The sequence below is a fragment of the Ylistrum balloti genome, unplaced genomic scaffold (assembly GCF_031769215.1).
Source record: "Ylistrum balloti isolate Yb309-2 unplaced genomic scaffold, AGI_CSIRO_Ybal_v1 Utg370620, whole genome shotgun sequence".
Classification (NCBI taxonomy): domain Eukaryota; kingdom Metazoa; phylum Mollusca; class Bivalvia; order Pectinida; family Pectinidae; genus Ylistrum; species Ylistrum balloti.
In genome coordinates this window covers 95,449-111,962 of record NW_026782380.1, presented here as the reverse complement: position 1 = coordinate 111,962, position 16,514 = coordinate 95,449, and the positions used below count along the sequence as shown (strand labels likewise).

General features: G+C 35.5%; 1 protein-coding gene across 1 annotated transcript; it reads left to right on the top strand.

The window, feature by feature from the left end:
• The first annotated feature begins 218 nt into the window (after positions 1-218).
• Positions 219-7,587, top strand: LOC132557072 (uncharacterized). The gene is made up of 4 exons (XM_060221557.1): positions 219-341; positions 883-1,331; positions 3,399-3,514; positions 7,286-7,587. Exons 1-4 carry the CDS (start codon positions 286-288, stop codon positions 7,541-7,543), a joined length of 879 nt encoding a protein of 292 aa, XP_060077540.1. The 5' UTR covers positions 219-285; the 3' UTR covers positions 7,544-7,587.
• The last annotated feature ends 8,927 nt before the right edge of the window (positions 7,588-16,514 follow it).

The following is a 16,514-nucleotide window of genomic DNA, read 5'->3' as shown; positions in this document are numbered from 1 at the left end:
ATGGTCTACTTTGATATAAAATGGGCTTTAATAGGACTGATATAAAAGGAAGACAATTCAATCGTGCTGTTAATAATAATTTATTTCAAAGTAGAACTAAATAAAAACGTTACTATCATTTTATTATTATAAGAATTTATGAATACGAAAGTGCGGTTTCGAAGTAGGTTGCGTAGAGACGATCTTTATCAACAATATGGCGGCAAATTGATCGTTGGTGTGCTTCTGTTGTAATAAGTTATGAAGTTCATTCATTTGTTTGTCTGCCTTTAAAAGACCACCATCATGACACTGTACATGCCACCAATTGCCCGAAAGAAGAGGGTTTCAGGGCGTTATAAGTAAGTTGTGTGGTTGTTTTCTAAATAAATTTGCAATAATAACTTTCAATTTCACCAACGAAAGTTTTTTTGAAAATTTGATTGATGCCAGTATGTAATTTTTCCTTAGTATAAATTGTACCGCATGGTAAACATATGTTGAAATGCAATTGATGTTATGAACGCTTAACAAGACAGACATATTAACAGAAAACGAATATTGCTAAAAGGTGCAGTGCATACAGTACAAGTGTAGACTCTACACATTTTATAACGCTCATTGAACGATAAAATGTATTCTTTCACAGTTTTGTAAATTTGTAAACAGTAAACAATAATGATCTGAAGATTTGAGTCATAAAACTATCAATTTAATACTTTCATTACATGGCACAACAATTGCAGAAGTCACAATTGCTACAATATTCAGTGTATCCTAAATGAATGTTGATGCTATTCTATCAAGCCCTGGTGAAGCATACAGCCAATATAACACAAATTTGAAACACTGACTACTTCTATTGTTACCACAAGTAAAAGAATCAAACAATTTTTTCAACAGTCCTGATTCTTTCCGAGTTATAAGTGGAGATGCTGAGGAATTGCATCCGAAGTTTACAACTACATCATCAGATACTACGTCTGACTTTAGAAGAGAAACACCAGCCGGCGGATTGACGCTTCCAAACATTTATAACAGACAAACTGATGTGTTGCCGCGGTCTGTTCCTGATTACAGGGTAAATAGACCACATCCAGGCAGTTGTGGATTTTTAAGACACAATGTTAGAGTTTTAAATGAACCTGTATGTAGTGTATACACAGCCTCATCACATGATGAGCAGAATCTATGGTGGCCTTCTAGGACATCAAATGAACCTCTGGATGTACCTCCTATAACTAAGGACACTGTGTACAGAGGAGACTTCATGCAGGATGGTGACAGAGTACAAAGCAGTGGTTCAACGAGGCATAGTGCAAATGTTCACAGAGAACCAGCCCTGGGAACAGGTCAGTATAGTATGAAATGTTAAAATATTGTAAACATATGCAATTTGAGATAAAATTATGTTTTCAGCTTTAAGACTGTCAGTTTAGATTTAATTCTGATGATATCAGTGGAATTTTAATCCTCAACCTAGAATCAGTTCTATCAGTTTTATATTAAAGATCCATCCAACCTTTCTTATCAGAAAAATAGCTATTACTACAAAGATTTGTCTGTGTTGAGAACCACAAAACAAAAAGACAATATAGATCGCCTTTTTGTTTTGTTTTGGTAAATGGCATTTATAGACATATTTGTTGATTGGTAGAACTGATAATACATTGCATCTGAATTGACTGTTTTTTGTAACTAATTTGAAGAGGATATAGATCGTTGTTTAGAGTTTATATGAAACTTATGACAGACATGCTGTATGATGCCATCACCTCAATATGTGTGGGGTTTTTTTTTTTTTGCTAGCTTGTGACATACAGGTAATATAAAAGCCTGTTGCACTGAATCACTGAGGATACATCTTTTAAAGTCATTATGGAGATGCAAAGTGGCTTTTTAGAGTAGGGGTAAGGGTAGGTTTTTAAATTTTTGTAGAGCTGAGTTGAATGCTTGATTTGATATCAGATGATAAAACCGACTATGTTAATGTTATTGGATTTCATGATGTACATAACACATGATTTGTAGGGTGGGATTTTTAATTAGTAATTGTAGTTACATGAATCCAGTCTGTACCAAACCTTGTTTTGAACCTCCAGATGTCACATGGCACAACATGGATCATGTGTCATTTAAACCAATAATCCATTCCTTCTGGCACACCTCGATTTGATCTTCCTGATTAGATCTGAACTTTATTGTCTTGTATCTGGGTAGTGATCACGCCTTTACACAAGTGCATCAGGCCATGTGCTAACCATGAATACACATACCAGTTTATGTGTATAAGGAGCTTTGTTAGGGAAATACAGCTGTTTGAATTTACACTTGGGCACTCAACTATGTAATGCCAGCCATCAGATTAAATGTTAATGAATATTGAGTTACATTTGAAATTTAATGCAATAATCTGCTAATGTTATTGAATAACACAAGACAAAAATATATACCCGTTGAATAAATATGTATTTGATAGATTTTAATGATTCAGTAAGAAGTTGAAGTTATCAAATTTTAACACAAACTAAATACATATGCAGTTAAATATTTATAACATATTTGTAAATTGTATCAATTCCTCCTACAAACCATTCCTATCAAGCTCACTTTGATTTGTCCTGAATTGCCTGTGAAAAGAAAAATATCACTGGTTTATCTGTTACTCTTTAAACCTTCAATGCCAAATTATTTACTATGAGTTGTTATCAGTTCCATACGTTAAGTTGTCTGTTTCTTGCATTGTGAAATTGTAATTTTGTAAAAATCATTGTTTCAGAAGTATTGAATTCATAACATCAACATTATTTGTATATCCTTCTGACTGAATACCAATGATAAAAGCCTTTAAAGGCAGCTCATTATAAGTAATCTCTAAGTTAGCAACAACATAAAGAATTTCACTTGATCTCTGTAGTTCCTAGATTTCAAACAATGATGAATCATTTTCATATCCTTAAATTCCAATTATCATTTATTATTGGTCCATCATTGTTATTAACTCTAACTCTGGAAAATTGACATGTATCTGATTATCATACCATGCCTACATGTAGAAGTCGTCATGAGAAGTTGCAAACCTTGGCCCTAGTGTGTTTTTTTCACTCACGTTAGTATACTTGTGTGGTATTGCCATGTCACAGCAGAACAAGATACAAGATTAGGACCTTTTTTTCTTAAATTTAGTCATATTTGGTCAGGTCATGTTGCTAGAAATATTGTGAAACAATGAATTGGCCAGTTCATAATTTTCAGATCATCATGACTTAAGATAGGTTATGTGACCAGACCAAAGCTGGTCAATTGACAGCCTTTATGAATGAAGCTTGATGTTTATGAGTGAATCTTGAAAAGAAAACCAGTTTTGTAATTATTATTTGTGTTGATAAAAATATTAGTTTGAATTTTCTATTTTTCAGTACCTGTGAACTTTTTACCAGCCAGAGATCAAAATAAACGGTTTTTCAAAGAGAAGATCTCATATGAGCATCAATATAATAGTCGCCTGGATCCAAACTATCCTATCAGGGCTAAGGTAAGCTAATGATAGCGAATGAATGAAATTTGTTTGAGGAGGTTCTTTCAACTCCCAACTGGGCATGTAGCCTGCTGGCAGTAAACAAAGGGAGTAGTCTTGTTATGACTGTCCTTTTGTTGACAGCCCTATATTGTTTTATATAAATATATCAAAAGTCTTGTATTGTGGGCCTCCAGCTTAGTGGCTCTATCCTATTTCACACGGCCTTACCAATTTAAGGGTCGATAGTTCTATTGTATCAGACTAGAATATGTTCTGCTGTAATTGTGTATTATATAGAACAAGTACACCTCATGACCACCACATGTATAGCTGTTGCAGAACAAAACTGACAGTTATTGCTGTTTGATAAAAGTTTGCATGTCAAGATCATATATTGGCATCATATCTTTCAATTCTGAATATTTTTTGTTGTTATTAAGTGAAGATTATAACTACAAGTAAAACATTTGTACTTATCAGACTGCAACTCAATCCAAGCATTTGTTACTGTTAGTTTTCAGAATCACAGTACTTCAACTGGGAATGATTTTTTTTTTTTTTTGTGTTTTTATTTTTATAAGTGTAATAGGTTACAATAGATTCACCACCATGTGTTTGAAAGCTTTTCATCCTCTAGTCACATCGTTCACATTTCATAGACTGGGAGAAGTAATGATTTATCTACACATATAGCTGTAGTAAGTAGTACACATTAGGGTAGTTTGTGTATTGTGCTACACAGTAGTATTATATGTATGAATTGTGACAGGTAAATATATATATAGTCTATTGATCAATGCAAGTTTTGTCAAATCAAACAATCATTTAGTGATATAAAAATAGAATATTAAAATGTATTACCCTGGGTAGTTATGAATAGATAAGGTTCAGTCAACAATTCTATTTTAAAACATCACAAATCAATTACTGCATATATTTCCAGAAATTTAAAGCAAATTGGATTCATCATCTTCAATAAGAAAAAGTAACTATTTGTTTTGTGATTCCCGTCCAGCTTTGGATGTTTACTGTATGATTTGTGGCCTCTGTATATCCCTTCACTCTTCAGAATAAAGTGAGAAACCTTGCCTTCCTGGCCGTTGTTGTTAGCTGGCTGGGAAAGCTATTAGAATTCTGTAAACCATGAACAAGTATCTAATCTTAGAAAAGTGAATGCTTCTAAATACTTGATAGAAGTAGATAATAATACATGTATTTATATTTACAAAAGTAGATAATAATACATGTATTTATATTTACAAAAGTAGATAATAATACATGTATTTATATTTACAAAAGTAGATGATAATACATGTATTTACAAATATATAACCTACATACACTTGAAAACAAAAAAATTGATTCATTTATGAGGTTTTACATGCTTTTTTCAGTTATAAAAGATCTAGGGGGCAGTTCAAACAAAAAGGAGGCTTCTTAGTGAATAAAACAAATGAAAAACTACCTAAGTAATTAGTAAGACAACCAAATAAAAAAAAAGTATTTACGCAAAACACATGGCTGTTTTTATTTATTGATTTTTCTCCTTCATAAATGATGTAATCATCAAGAGAAAAAAAATCTATGTAATGAATTGAGCTTGTCCTTTAAAAAAATAATTGATGGATTCACTTCAGTTCTAATTACTGGGTATAATGGTACACAAATATTTATATTTCAGCAAAACCATCCGATATCATTATAATCATTTTGCATGTAAAATAGAGGCCAGTGTTAACCTCACTAGTGCATGCATCACATAATTGTAAATAATACATGGTTACCTGAAGTCAAGAGATATCTTTTCCAGCTTTCATGACATTTACTGTGCTTATAACTTTTCTTTTCAAATAGGAAGTAAGTATATGAATACAGAGCTATGTACATATGGTGTAATTTTATTGGCTCTCCGTATGACATATTTCTCATTCTTAAATCAGAGAACACCAAAGGATATTTTCCAGGTGAGAGAATTTTAGATCTGCAGTCATTTGATTAAAACAGAACAATCATTTGAAGAGGATATTTGTTTTTCTTTGCTTTGAACATAATCTTTAGTTTAGAATTAAAACCTTCCTATCATGGGACTTTGTGGACATCTGAGTTTTGATGTTGTGTGTGGTGTAAGTGAAGTAATGTACCAAGATATTGTCTGGTTGGGGCAGTGGACATTAAATGTCGGAATGTGTTTCATTTCATTTTATTCTTGCCTTGCTTTCATGAAAATACTGAAAGGATGTTGGGCTAATATCATCATTGATTGTAAAAGAAATTTATATGAGATAGGTTTTGTAATCATATTTAGATTTACATCATACCATGAGTATTTCTTTAAACATAACTTTCCATTATACAACATTAATAATTCATTAAAAGAATAACTGCTGAAATGCATTTTAGCCTCTATAACCAGAATTTTGGTGCAGGTCTTAATGAGATCAGTATGTAATGTACTGAAAAGATTTGTCACTTTTCATTTGCTTGTATGTTTACTAATTTCATGGATGTTATTTGTCATCTTTTGTTTATTATTGATGTTTTTATATACTGCATCAGAATTTGATAATAAAGAAAATGAGTGTGAACTTTTGTGGGGGAGTGGGGGGGGGGGGGTGTAAAATGGAAATAATGATTGTTTTGATATTCAATATGTTATCTATTTAAAGACATAAACATGTTTAGAGATACTTTTTATCATACATGGATTGTTTGATTGTAAGGCAACAGAAGTACACATCACTACAACTGTGATACTAAGATAGCAAGCAGATCACACTTAAAGGAAGTGAATTTAGCAATTACAACTCATTTATACTTAAAAAATCTATATGATGAGATTCATAATGTCAGTTCAGGATTAACCCTTCCTTCATAAATTTGTTTCAAGGTCTTTAATTCTCCAAATATTATCATGAACATATAGTTCCATTGTGAACTTAATCAGATTTTAAAACTATTCTTATCTAATATATTATAACCAGACTTATTAAAATTTTAATCTTTACTAACCTTGTCAGGTATTAAAAATCCTAATTGTTGTAGGAAAGGTACAAAAACAAGTATAATTAAGTGAGTCATTCAAATTCAATATACCAGACAAACCATCAGAAACATAGAATTTTCTGAGTGACATGATTTAGAGTAAAAAAAAATTTTTTTAAAAACATTGGAAACAAGAAATGCTCTGAGTGTTGTGTTCAAATTTAACACGAAAAAAACCCATCAGAAACATTCAATACATAAAATGTTCTGAATGTTAGATATCATCTGCATGTTTATCGTACATGTACGAATGTTTTAATTTTTTTGTTTATGACTTTTTTTTATTCATTTCTTTGTAGATTAGCAATGAATTTCTGTTATACTGGATTTATATAATGAACTGGGATAACTGCACTAGTAACTTTCTGTATTGGAGAGACCTCGCAGATAATTTACAATAGTATCCTGTGTACAGGTTTTTACTCCATTCAAATTTTGGTGTTATTAAATTCAGATTATTAAAATTTGGAATATGAGTTTTCTGATACATTATATCATCAAGTTTCTATGCCACTTCCTTCTATGTGATTTAATTTACAGTCAAGGTGGCTGTGAAAACAGGGAATCAAAATCACAATGATTGATTTCTGTACTTACCGACAACTTTTCAATTTTCTTGTATTTTGGGGTGGTTATTTTGTGAAAACGGAAAGAACTGTGGCAGTATTTATCATTTTCTTCCAGTAGCTCTGACTTTTTTATGTATTACTTTTTCATTCTATTTTTTCTGTTTTGATATCTTAGCGTCATGGCAGTTTCGTCTGGGAGCAGATGTCAAATGCTGAATCACAGCAGATGATAGATGAGCAGACTTCGCTGGACCTGGAGGAACAGAGGGCTCCGTCCCATTCTCATCCACGACCCATCAGTAACACTACCACTTCTTCAGCAGCACCACCCCAACCAATCCAACAGGAACCCACCCCACCCACTGAAGTTGTGCCTGAAAAGAAAACTGTAACATTTCAGTCTCCGATAGACAAAGAAAATGAAAAAAAATGAAATAGGGGTTATAAATTATGTTTAAAACAAAAATAAAAACAAAAAAAAAACCAACAGAAAACATTTTTTTATCTAAACAGAAGAAAAGAAAAATCTTTAAAAGCTGTAAACGTAAATACCTTATATGTATTAGTGAACAGGTGATTAGAAGATTATATCATACTATCTGTGATTACAGTGGTACTCGCACACTTGTCTTTATCATTTTATTTAGTCATGCACAAGTCAAGTATTACCACATATTTATTCATCAAAGCTTTAATATATTGGGTCAAGACAATTATCAAAGAGGAACATTTACACTTTTTGATTTTAACAGATTTGACATGTGTGACGTAGAAATGTATACTCCAGAATCTAATATTTTGTCTTTTGTTATCACCTCCTTAAATTTGTTAGACAACATGATAAGGTTGTTACCAGCGCTTGTTACATTGTTGAGATTACAGTAATATTTTGATGTAAGTGAGACTGTAACAAGGGTGTATGAATCAAGGCAAACAGCAGATCAGTTTTTCTGAGGTTTTAATCCACAACTCCAAATCTATATCTAAATTATAATTTTTGATGTTAATTCTTTAATATGGTATACATGCTGTATACCATATCTTAATTACAGTATTTTTGTGGTAAAGAATCCAAGCAGTATTGGAGGAATGAAGGGTGCCCAAAGACATAATATATATATTTATATGAGGGACGTACATGTAGGTCTCAATATTTCCTTCCCTGTTGATATACAAGGTATATTTTTGTAGTCAGTAGTAAAGATTTCCTACTTTTTTACCAGTTTTTGTTATCCTTTAAGCTGTAATAGTCTTCATTTTCACAGATTTCACTTTCCGTGGGATTTCTGTGAAATACAGGGCATGGTTAATTAATGGATAGGCATAATTTGTGGACAAACATAGGAACTGTAGAAAATGAAGACTGTTACATAAACTAGTCGAGAGATCGCTATAGACCAATCTGTGCCTTTCTCAGTCATTTATAAACTCTATTTTATATAGCATTTTTATTTTGTTATTCTTACATACATTTAATTTTGTATTCATATTTTTGTTTTTAATATTGAATTTAATTTTTCGTATATATGTGGCACCTGTCTGTGATAGTGGTCTGTCACCATCTACTACCATATGGGGTAGTGTAGGGTTTGTTTTGCATTGTGTACCTGTTATAATCAGGGGCTTTCAATCTGATTCCACCTAGTTCACCTGTTAATATTTTTGTAATAAATTCATTAACATTTCTATGAAATAGTTTGTGTTTTTATTGATATATTATTTATAGTGAACATGACCTGTTGATACCTGTACAGAGATGAACACACTTGCCCTGAGTAAATCTGTCGATCCTTAGAACTATTGACATTATATTTGTACTATTTATTTTCCTCCTTTAATAAAAAAAAAATCCAGGGAAATTCCTGCCACCTATAAAATACAGATGATTAAGAATGAAGCATCTGTTACACTGAAATATATACCCAGGCGTTATACCTTGTATCTATCAGATTTCCTTATCTTACTGTGTAACAATTTATCAAACCTGGAATATGAATGCTGTAGTAACAGATTTTTGCTGATGGACATGTCATATTTGCGACATATGAGGATTTGAAGATTCTACGCCCATGTCCCTTTCTTATTTAAGCCATTAGTTGGACAATTTTCCATCCCTATTTAACAGCAGCGCTTACTGTCTTCTGAGTATCGAATTGTACGAGGTTATAAAGGTTTCCCTAATTTGGCTATAACTGGATGCTTCAGTACATAACTTTAGTAACAGTTTTTATCTGTCTATTCAAAATCAGTTTTATCAGTTGTATAGAAGGCTTTACTCCTATAACAGATGTTGCAACTGGTCGGCCAGTTTATTATCCGATCTTACTGTGCGGACTTCAGCAATAAATAGTCAATCACCTTTGCGAAGTTAGAGGTTACAAAAGTGTCTGTCAGATTCGGAGTAAGAAGCCACGTGACTGACTAGTTTTCTTTATTGTCCTCTTATGAGCATCCCTCAAAAATATCAACATTCACAGTAATTGGCACGTTTTGTATATCTAGTCATGTTAATTGCAATCGAAATACTCCGTAACCATGGCAATCTTTTTTGCTACTCTTGGCTGAGTTAAACATAGTGCAAATCCGGGTTATAGCATGGTGAATGTCGGGCGGGCGGTCGGGTGGGGAAAAGGGGTACCAGTTTTGTAGAATCAACTCCTCCTAGAGTTCTTGACGTAGAAGCTTGAAACTTTGTAGGATGTTTATATATATGTTGAAGATGTGCACCTCCTATTATGGATTAATTCCGGACATTTTTTCTGGATTTTCGGGCTTTGGAACTTAGTCATTTCCGCAGTTTGGCAGGGAATAGTATTACAATACCAATATTAAGTTGTGTACAGCAATGTTTTATTGAATTATTTTCTATAATTATAACATCTTCAAAGTAGTTCTATGGTACTTAAATTCAATATCAAGTCATGACGTCAAAATACTGTAAAGTGATTTAATTTTGCGGTGTCAAAATTTCGCGCTTTTCTTTCTGGAACTTATTCGCGGGATCTAAAATTCGCACTATACAGTTTATTTCATTGTAATAATTGATAGCAAATACAACTGACTTATTATCACAATTGTACTGGACGTTTGCCGAATATAGCAAAATATAACCCCTCGCCAAATAAAAACACTTTACATTACAAAGATAAAGAAAGAACCTGTTAAGTTCTTAGCCCACCATCCATAGTGGGCTGATCAAATCACCAGTCTTAGCCCACCATCCATACTGGGCTGATCAAATCACCAGTCTTAGCCCACCATCCATACTGGGCTGATCAAATCACCAGTCTTAGCCCACCATCCATAGTGGGCTGATCAAATCACCAGTCTTAGCCCACCATCCATAGTGGGCTGATCAAATCACCAGTCTTAGCCCACCATCCATACTGGGCTGATCAAATCACCAGTCTTAGCCCACCATCCATAGTGGGCTGATCAAATCACCAGTCTTAGCCCACCATCCATACTGGGCTGATCAAATCACCAGTCTTAGCCCACCATCCATACTGGGCTGATCAAATCACCAGTCTTAGCCCACCTTCCATACTGGGCTGATCAAATCACCAGTCGTCTATGGTCCATCATCTGTTGCCCATTTCTGAAACTTTTCTTGTCATCACAGTTTTTCCGAAACTACTACAATATTTCCGAAATTCCACATATAAATCACCTTGGGGCCCTAGATGTCCATTCTCTATTTTTTTAACATCGAATCAAAATGGCTGCAACTTCTTTCTTCAAATGCCCTTCTTCTGCACCATTTCATAAAATACAACCAAACATTCTCTCTTATAACAAATATTCTACATACTCAACAAATGAAACACCCTGAACTGTCTTATAAATACCATATAACATTGCACTCATCCCACAACCCGGCCAATTGTGGCTCAGCCCCATTTTTCTTTCGCATTATGTCGTTTACAGAATAACGCCTTTTGAGTTCTTTAAGGGAATACTTTGCACTGCCAACAGAGATTCCTAGAGGTCGACCTAGGAGTCGACAATATGCTTTCACCACAACTATTTTTAATGATGGTAGAAACATAGTATACATTCATGACGAAGGGGAGTAAATTTCGGCTGAAATAAAGATGCTCTTCACGATAATCACGTTTCTTCGTAGCAAGCATACGTTCTGGTCCTTTATCATAGAGAAGTAAACATTCTAAGGCTTTCTGAACATTCGTTTTTGGAATTTGCATTAGGATTTCGCTAATTCGGCCACTGGTTACACCATTGGTTACTGGGGCCTTAAGGTCGGCGATACAATGTATGAAGACAAGAAAAGAATATACTAAGTCGAGGGCAAAGCCAGATTTGGAAGTAAAACTGAGAGAAAGTAGGATTACTGGTAACTTCATCAACCAAAATTTGCCCAAAGACACGAGACGGTAAAACTAGAATAACACGATGGGGAAAACGATCTATCTATATATGTTGTCCAAAAGGGTATTTTCCAATGCTTTCGTAACGACCATAAAACTTGTATCATTAAGTGTTTTGTTGCTAGTGTTAGGTTTATTATTTTCCCATTGATTTCCTTTTTATTGTCACAAAAACATTCAAGGTTAGCATGTACAGTGTAAATGATACAGACCAATGAGACCAGTGAACACAGCTGATGCATAACAGAGAAGGTGGATTAATGTCGTCAAACTTGCAAGCATACTTTTAACACACGCGATGGTTATTTTGTCAATTGCTTCATGCATACGCATAAAAGACGTGTGTGTGTGTGTGTGTGAGAGAGAGAGAGAGAGAGAGAGAGGGGGGGATCTTGTGATGAAATAGATTCGACAGGTCCATTTGGGTTTCTCTATATCCCCCCTAAGCGACATAATCATTATAACCCTATCTAAAGCAATATTAGTTGCCTCATTACATGAAGGATGGGCGCTACAAACATAAAATATGTAAATAACATTCCGCTGTCATTCTTTCATATAATCAAAAAAAAAAAAAAAAACTCACCCACTTCCAAATGTCGCATGAATCTGTGGTGATAAATGTAACAACTCGCACCATACGGAGTTTACGATGGTAAAAAGTATCAGATATAGTTACAGATGTGGGATTACTTTTGTGTTGTTACACAGTAGGGTGTCTTCATTCCTATCAGTCTGCCTTTCTTTACATCTGTTCCTGATCCGCATCCTATCATATAAATCTATATACGGTACAGCTGTCATTTATTGTTGTCCGTCTTTGTATATTAATTCGTTATGTGTCCTAGTAAATAATTTATGCATAAAAAAGGTCTTCATCAGGATAAACACTGCACATTCCTTAAAAGGTAAGGAAAAGGAAAACAAGAGACAAGATTAAGACAACACGAAAACAACGAAGACGGTAAAGGACAGAAGAGACAAGATTAAGACAACACGGAAACAACGAAGACGGTAAGGGACAGAAGAGACAAAATTAAGACAACACGGAAACAACAAAGACGGTACGGGACAAACGAGACAAGATTAAGACAACACAGGGACAACAAAGACGGTAAGGGACAGACGAGACAAGATTAAGATAACACAGGGACAACGAAGACGGTAATTGACAGAAGAGACAAGATAAAGACAACACAGGGACAACAAAGACGGTAAGGGACAGACGAGGCAAGATTAAGACAACACATGGACAGCGAAGACGGTACTTGACAGAACAGACAAGATAAAGACAACACAGGGACAACAAAGACGGTAAGGGACAGACGAGGCAAGATTAAGACAACACAGGGACAACGAAGACGGTAAGGGAAAGAAAAGACAAGATTAAGACAACACAGGCACAACAAAGACGGAAAGGGACAGGCGGAACAAGATTAAGACAACACAGGGACAACAAAGACGGTAAGGGCAAACGAGACAAGATTAAGACAACACAGGGACAACGAAGACGGTACTTGACAGAAGAGACAAGATTAAGACAACACAGGGACAACGAAGACGGTAAGGGACAGAGGAAACGCCATGAAAATCGTTAAGTGAGGAACTTAGGACAAACACAGTAGGAACAGAAGTGAATGTAAGACAAGCACAAGGGACCGGCAGGACAAATACAGTAGGAACAGCGGAGATAGAAAGACAAGGATTTACTGACTTACCGTATTAAGAGTCAGGATTCGTGATTCTGTTCGTAATGTTGCAATAGGTCTAAAAGGGGGTTAATTATAATAGGAAGCATGAAAAACCCAATGCGCGTGCGAAGGAGGAAAGGCATAGGGTGCCGTTTTATTTTTTCACTTTTTATTCCACTACAACGATTAGGTGATATCATAAATTCAGTTGGTGATATCACTATAGTAACGCTATATCACATACTCATTTAAGTGATATCACCTAGTCGTTATAGTGATATCACGTAGCCGTTAAAGTGATATCGCCTAGCCGTTGTGGTGATATCACCTAGCCATTGTAGTGATATCACCTAGTCGTTATAGTGATATCACCTAGTCGTTATAGTGATATCACCTAGTCGTTATAGTGATATCACCTAGTCGTTATAGTGATATCACCTAGTCGTTATAATGATATCGCCCAGTCGTTATAGTGATATCGCCCAGTCGTTGTAGTATATCACCTAGTCATTATAGTGATATCGCCTAGCTGTTGTAGTGATATCACCTAGTCGTTATAGTGATATCGCCTAGCCCTTGTAGTGATATCGCCTAGTCGTTGTAGTGATATCGCCTAGTCATTGTAGTGATATCGCCTAGTCATTGTAGTGATATCGCCTAGTCATTGTAGTGATATCACCTAGCCGTTATAGTGATATCACCTAGTCGTTGTAGTGATATCGCCTAGCCGTTGTAGTGATATCACCTAGCCGTTGTAGTGATATCGCCTAGTCATTGTAGTGATATCGCCTAGTCATTGTAGTGATATCGCCTAGTCATTGTAGTGATATCACCTAGCCGTTATAGTGATATCACCTAGTCGTTGTAGTGATATCGCCTAGCCGTTGTAGTGATATCACCTAGCCGTTGTAGTGATATCGCCTAGTCATTGTAGTGATATCACCTAGTCGTTAAAGTGATATCACCTAGTCGTTGTAGTGATATCACCTAGTCGTTGTAGTGATATCACCTAGTCGTTGTAGTGATATCACCTAGTCGTTGTAGTGATATCATCTTTTTGTTGTAGTGATATCACCTAGTCGTTATAGTGATATCGCCTAGCCGTTGTAGTGATATCACCTAGTCGTTGTAGTGATATCATCTTTTCGTTGTAGTGATATCACCTAGTCGTTATAGTGATATCACCTAGTCGTTATAGTGATATCGCCTAGCCGTTGTAGTGATATCGCCTAGTCGTTGTAGTGATATCACCTAGTCGTTAAAGTGATATCGCCTATTTGTTATAGTGATATCACCTAGCCGTTGTAGTGATATCGCCTAGTCATTGTAGTGATATCACCTAGTCGTTAAAGTGATATCACCTAGTCGTTATAGTGATATCACCTAGTCGTTATAGTGATATCGCCCAGTCGTTAAAGTGATATCACCTAGTCGTTATAGTGATATCACCTAGTCGGTATAGTGATATCGCCCAGTCGTTAAAATGATATCGCCTATTTGTTACAGTGATATCACCTAGCCGTTAAAGTGATATTACCTAGCCGTTGTAGTGATATCACCTAGCCGTTGTAGTGATATCACCTAGTCGGTATAGTGATATCGCCTAGCCGTTGTAGTGATAACACCTAGACGTTGTAGTGATAACACCTAGACGTTGTAGTGATAACACCTAGCCGTAGTGATAACACCTAGCCGTTATAGTGATAACACCTAGCCGTTGTAGTGATATCGCCTAGCCGTTGTAGTGATATCACCTAGTCGTTGTAGTGACAACACCTAGCCGTCGTGATAACACCTAGCCGTTGTAGTGATACAACCGTTCTAAGATGAAGAATTCAGCTTTTTAAACATTTATGGATGATATCATGCTATCGTTATAGTGGTATCACAACACCATATAGAAATGTGCTTCCATCTGTAACAAAAATAAGTTAGTTTGGTGATTAATTGTGATAAATTACATTTCTAGTAATCCCGGCAGTATCACACTGAAAACGATTATAAGAAAATATTCTTATTCATGTCAAAACGTCCTTATTTCACAAAAGACAGCCTACACCACGCTCGACTGCCCCATTAACGCAAGCAGTGCAATTCTGTATACTGAGGTTGTTCTATATTGGATACCGAACGGCTGTTCAATTAGGCGTATACAGCACACTGTAGCAATAGAGTTATCTGATATAAATACATTTTCCAAATATCTACAGGACTATTCTTATCTCTTTTATCATTGTAAGCGTCACATAAACCAGCCTTTGACATATTTATAAAGGGTTTTGATCATCTCTCATTTTGCCCAGCTGTCTCATGTACGTGTCATCCGATTTGTCTCTCCCACATATAACTAAAGAAAACCGTTTTCTCATTTAGCTAGATCAATATGTTGGTGAAATAGTCATTATAATCTACCTTCTCAGAATCCTTTTATTTGTGTGTCTTAAAGTCTACGCACCACTACTGTATCTGTCTGAAACGACATGTAACCATATCAACAACACTTTTTAAAATCGTAGGTTGGCTGGAATGGTTTATTATCAAAATTGTTTGGAATTGTCGCTATTGAAGAAAAAACGGGATTTCAACAGAATATTAAATTAGCACCTGACGGTATGCAGCATATACTTGGATCTTAAATACAAAAAAAAGCTCATTTACGTGAGTTAAGGAAACAAAAATGAGCACATCAAAAGGAATTTATTTTAATTTTGCGAACTTTTGGATGGTTGTGTTTGTTATGTTGTTTGTAAACAGTGTGATTGTTACACCGTGTGACCCAACTGATTGCATCGTTAGTGACTGGGGCCACTGGGGTGGATGTTCCCAGAGTTGTGGCGAGGACGGGGTAACGATTAGAACGCGGCGCGTGCTTCAAGAAGCGGCATGTGGTGGAAGCTGTGACGTTAAGATTAATGAGACCGCTGAATGCAATAGATGGTGCTGTGCCCAAGATTGTCGTTATTCCGCCTGGTCGGCTTGGTCTCTATACGTGTGTTCGCGAGAATGTGACAACACCACAGAAAGGGCCCATAGAAAGAGGTCGCGTTACATGTTAGAAATTGCGAAGTGTGGCGGTTATTGTAGTATGCACTTCCATGAACGTGAATGTGGCAACCTCTGCTGCTATCGCGACTGCGTGGAAAGTTGGTGGCTTAACTGGGGACCGTGTATGGGCCAGTGTGAGCAGAAAGGTGTTCAGTCCAGGAGAAAACGCATTCTTCAGGAACCAGCGTGTGGCGGCAAACCATGTTCTGAAGCAACCGAAGAAAGACAATGCTTTGTAGGTTGTTGCCCTGTCAATTGTCACGTAGGAGATTGGGGCGAA

Coding starts and splice junctions, on each gene's coding strand:
- LOC132557072 (XM_060221557.1), top strand. CDS start 286: ATGACACTGTACATGCCACCAATTGCCCGAAAGAAGAGGGTTTCAGGG. Junction 342..882: donor AGGGTTTCAGGGCGTTATAA/GTAAGTTGTGTG, acceptor TTTTTTCAACAG/TCCTGATTCTTTCCGAGTTA. Junction 3,515..7,285: donor ACTATCCTATCAGGGCTAAG/GTAAGCTAATGA, acceptor TTGATATCTTAG/CGTCATGGCAGTTTCGTCTG.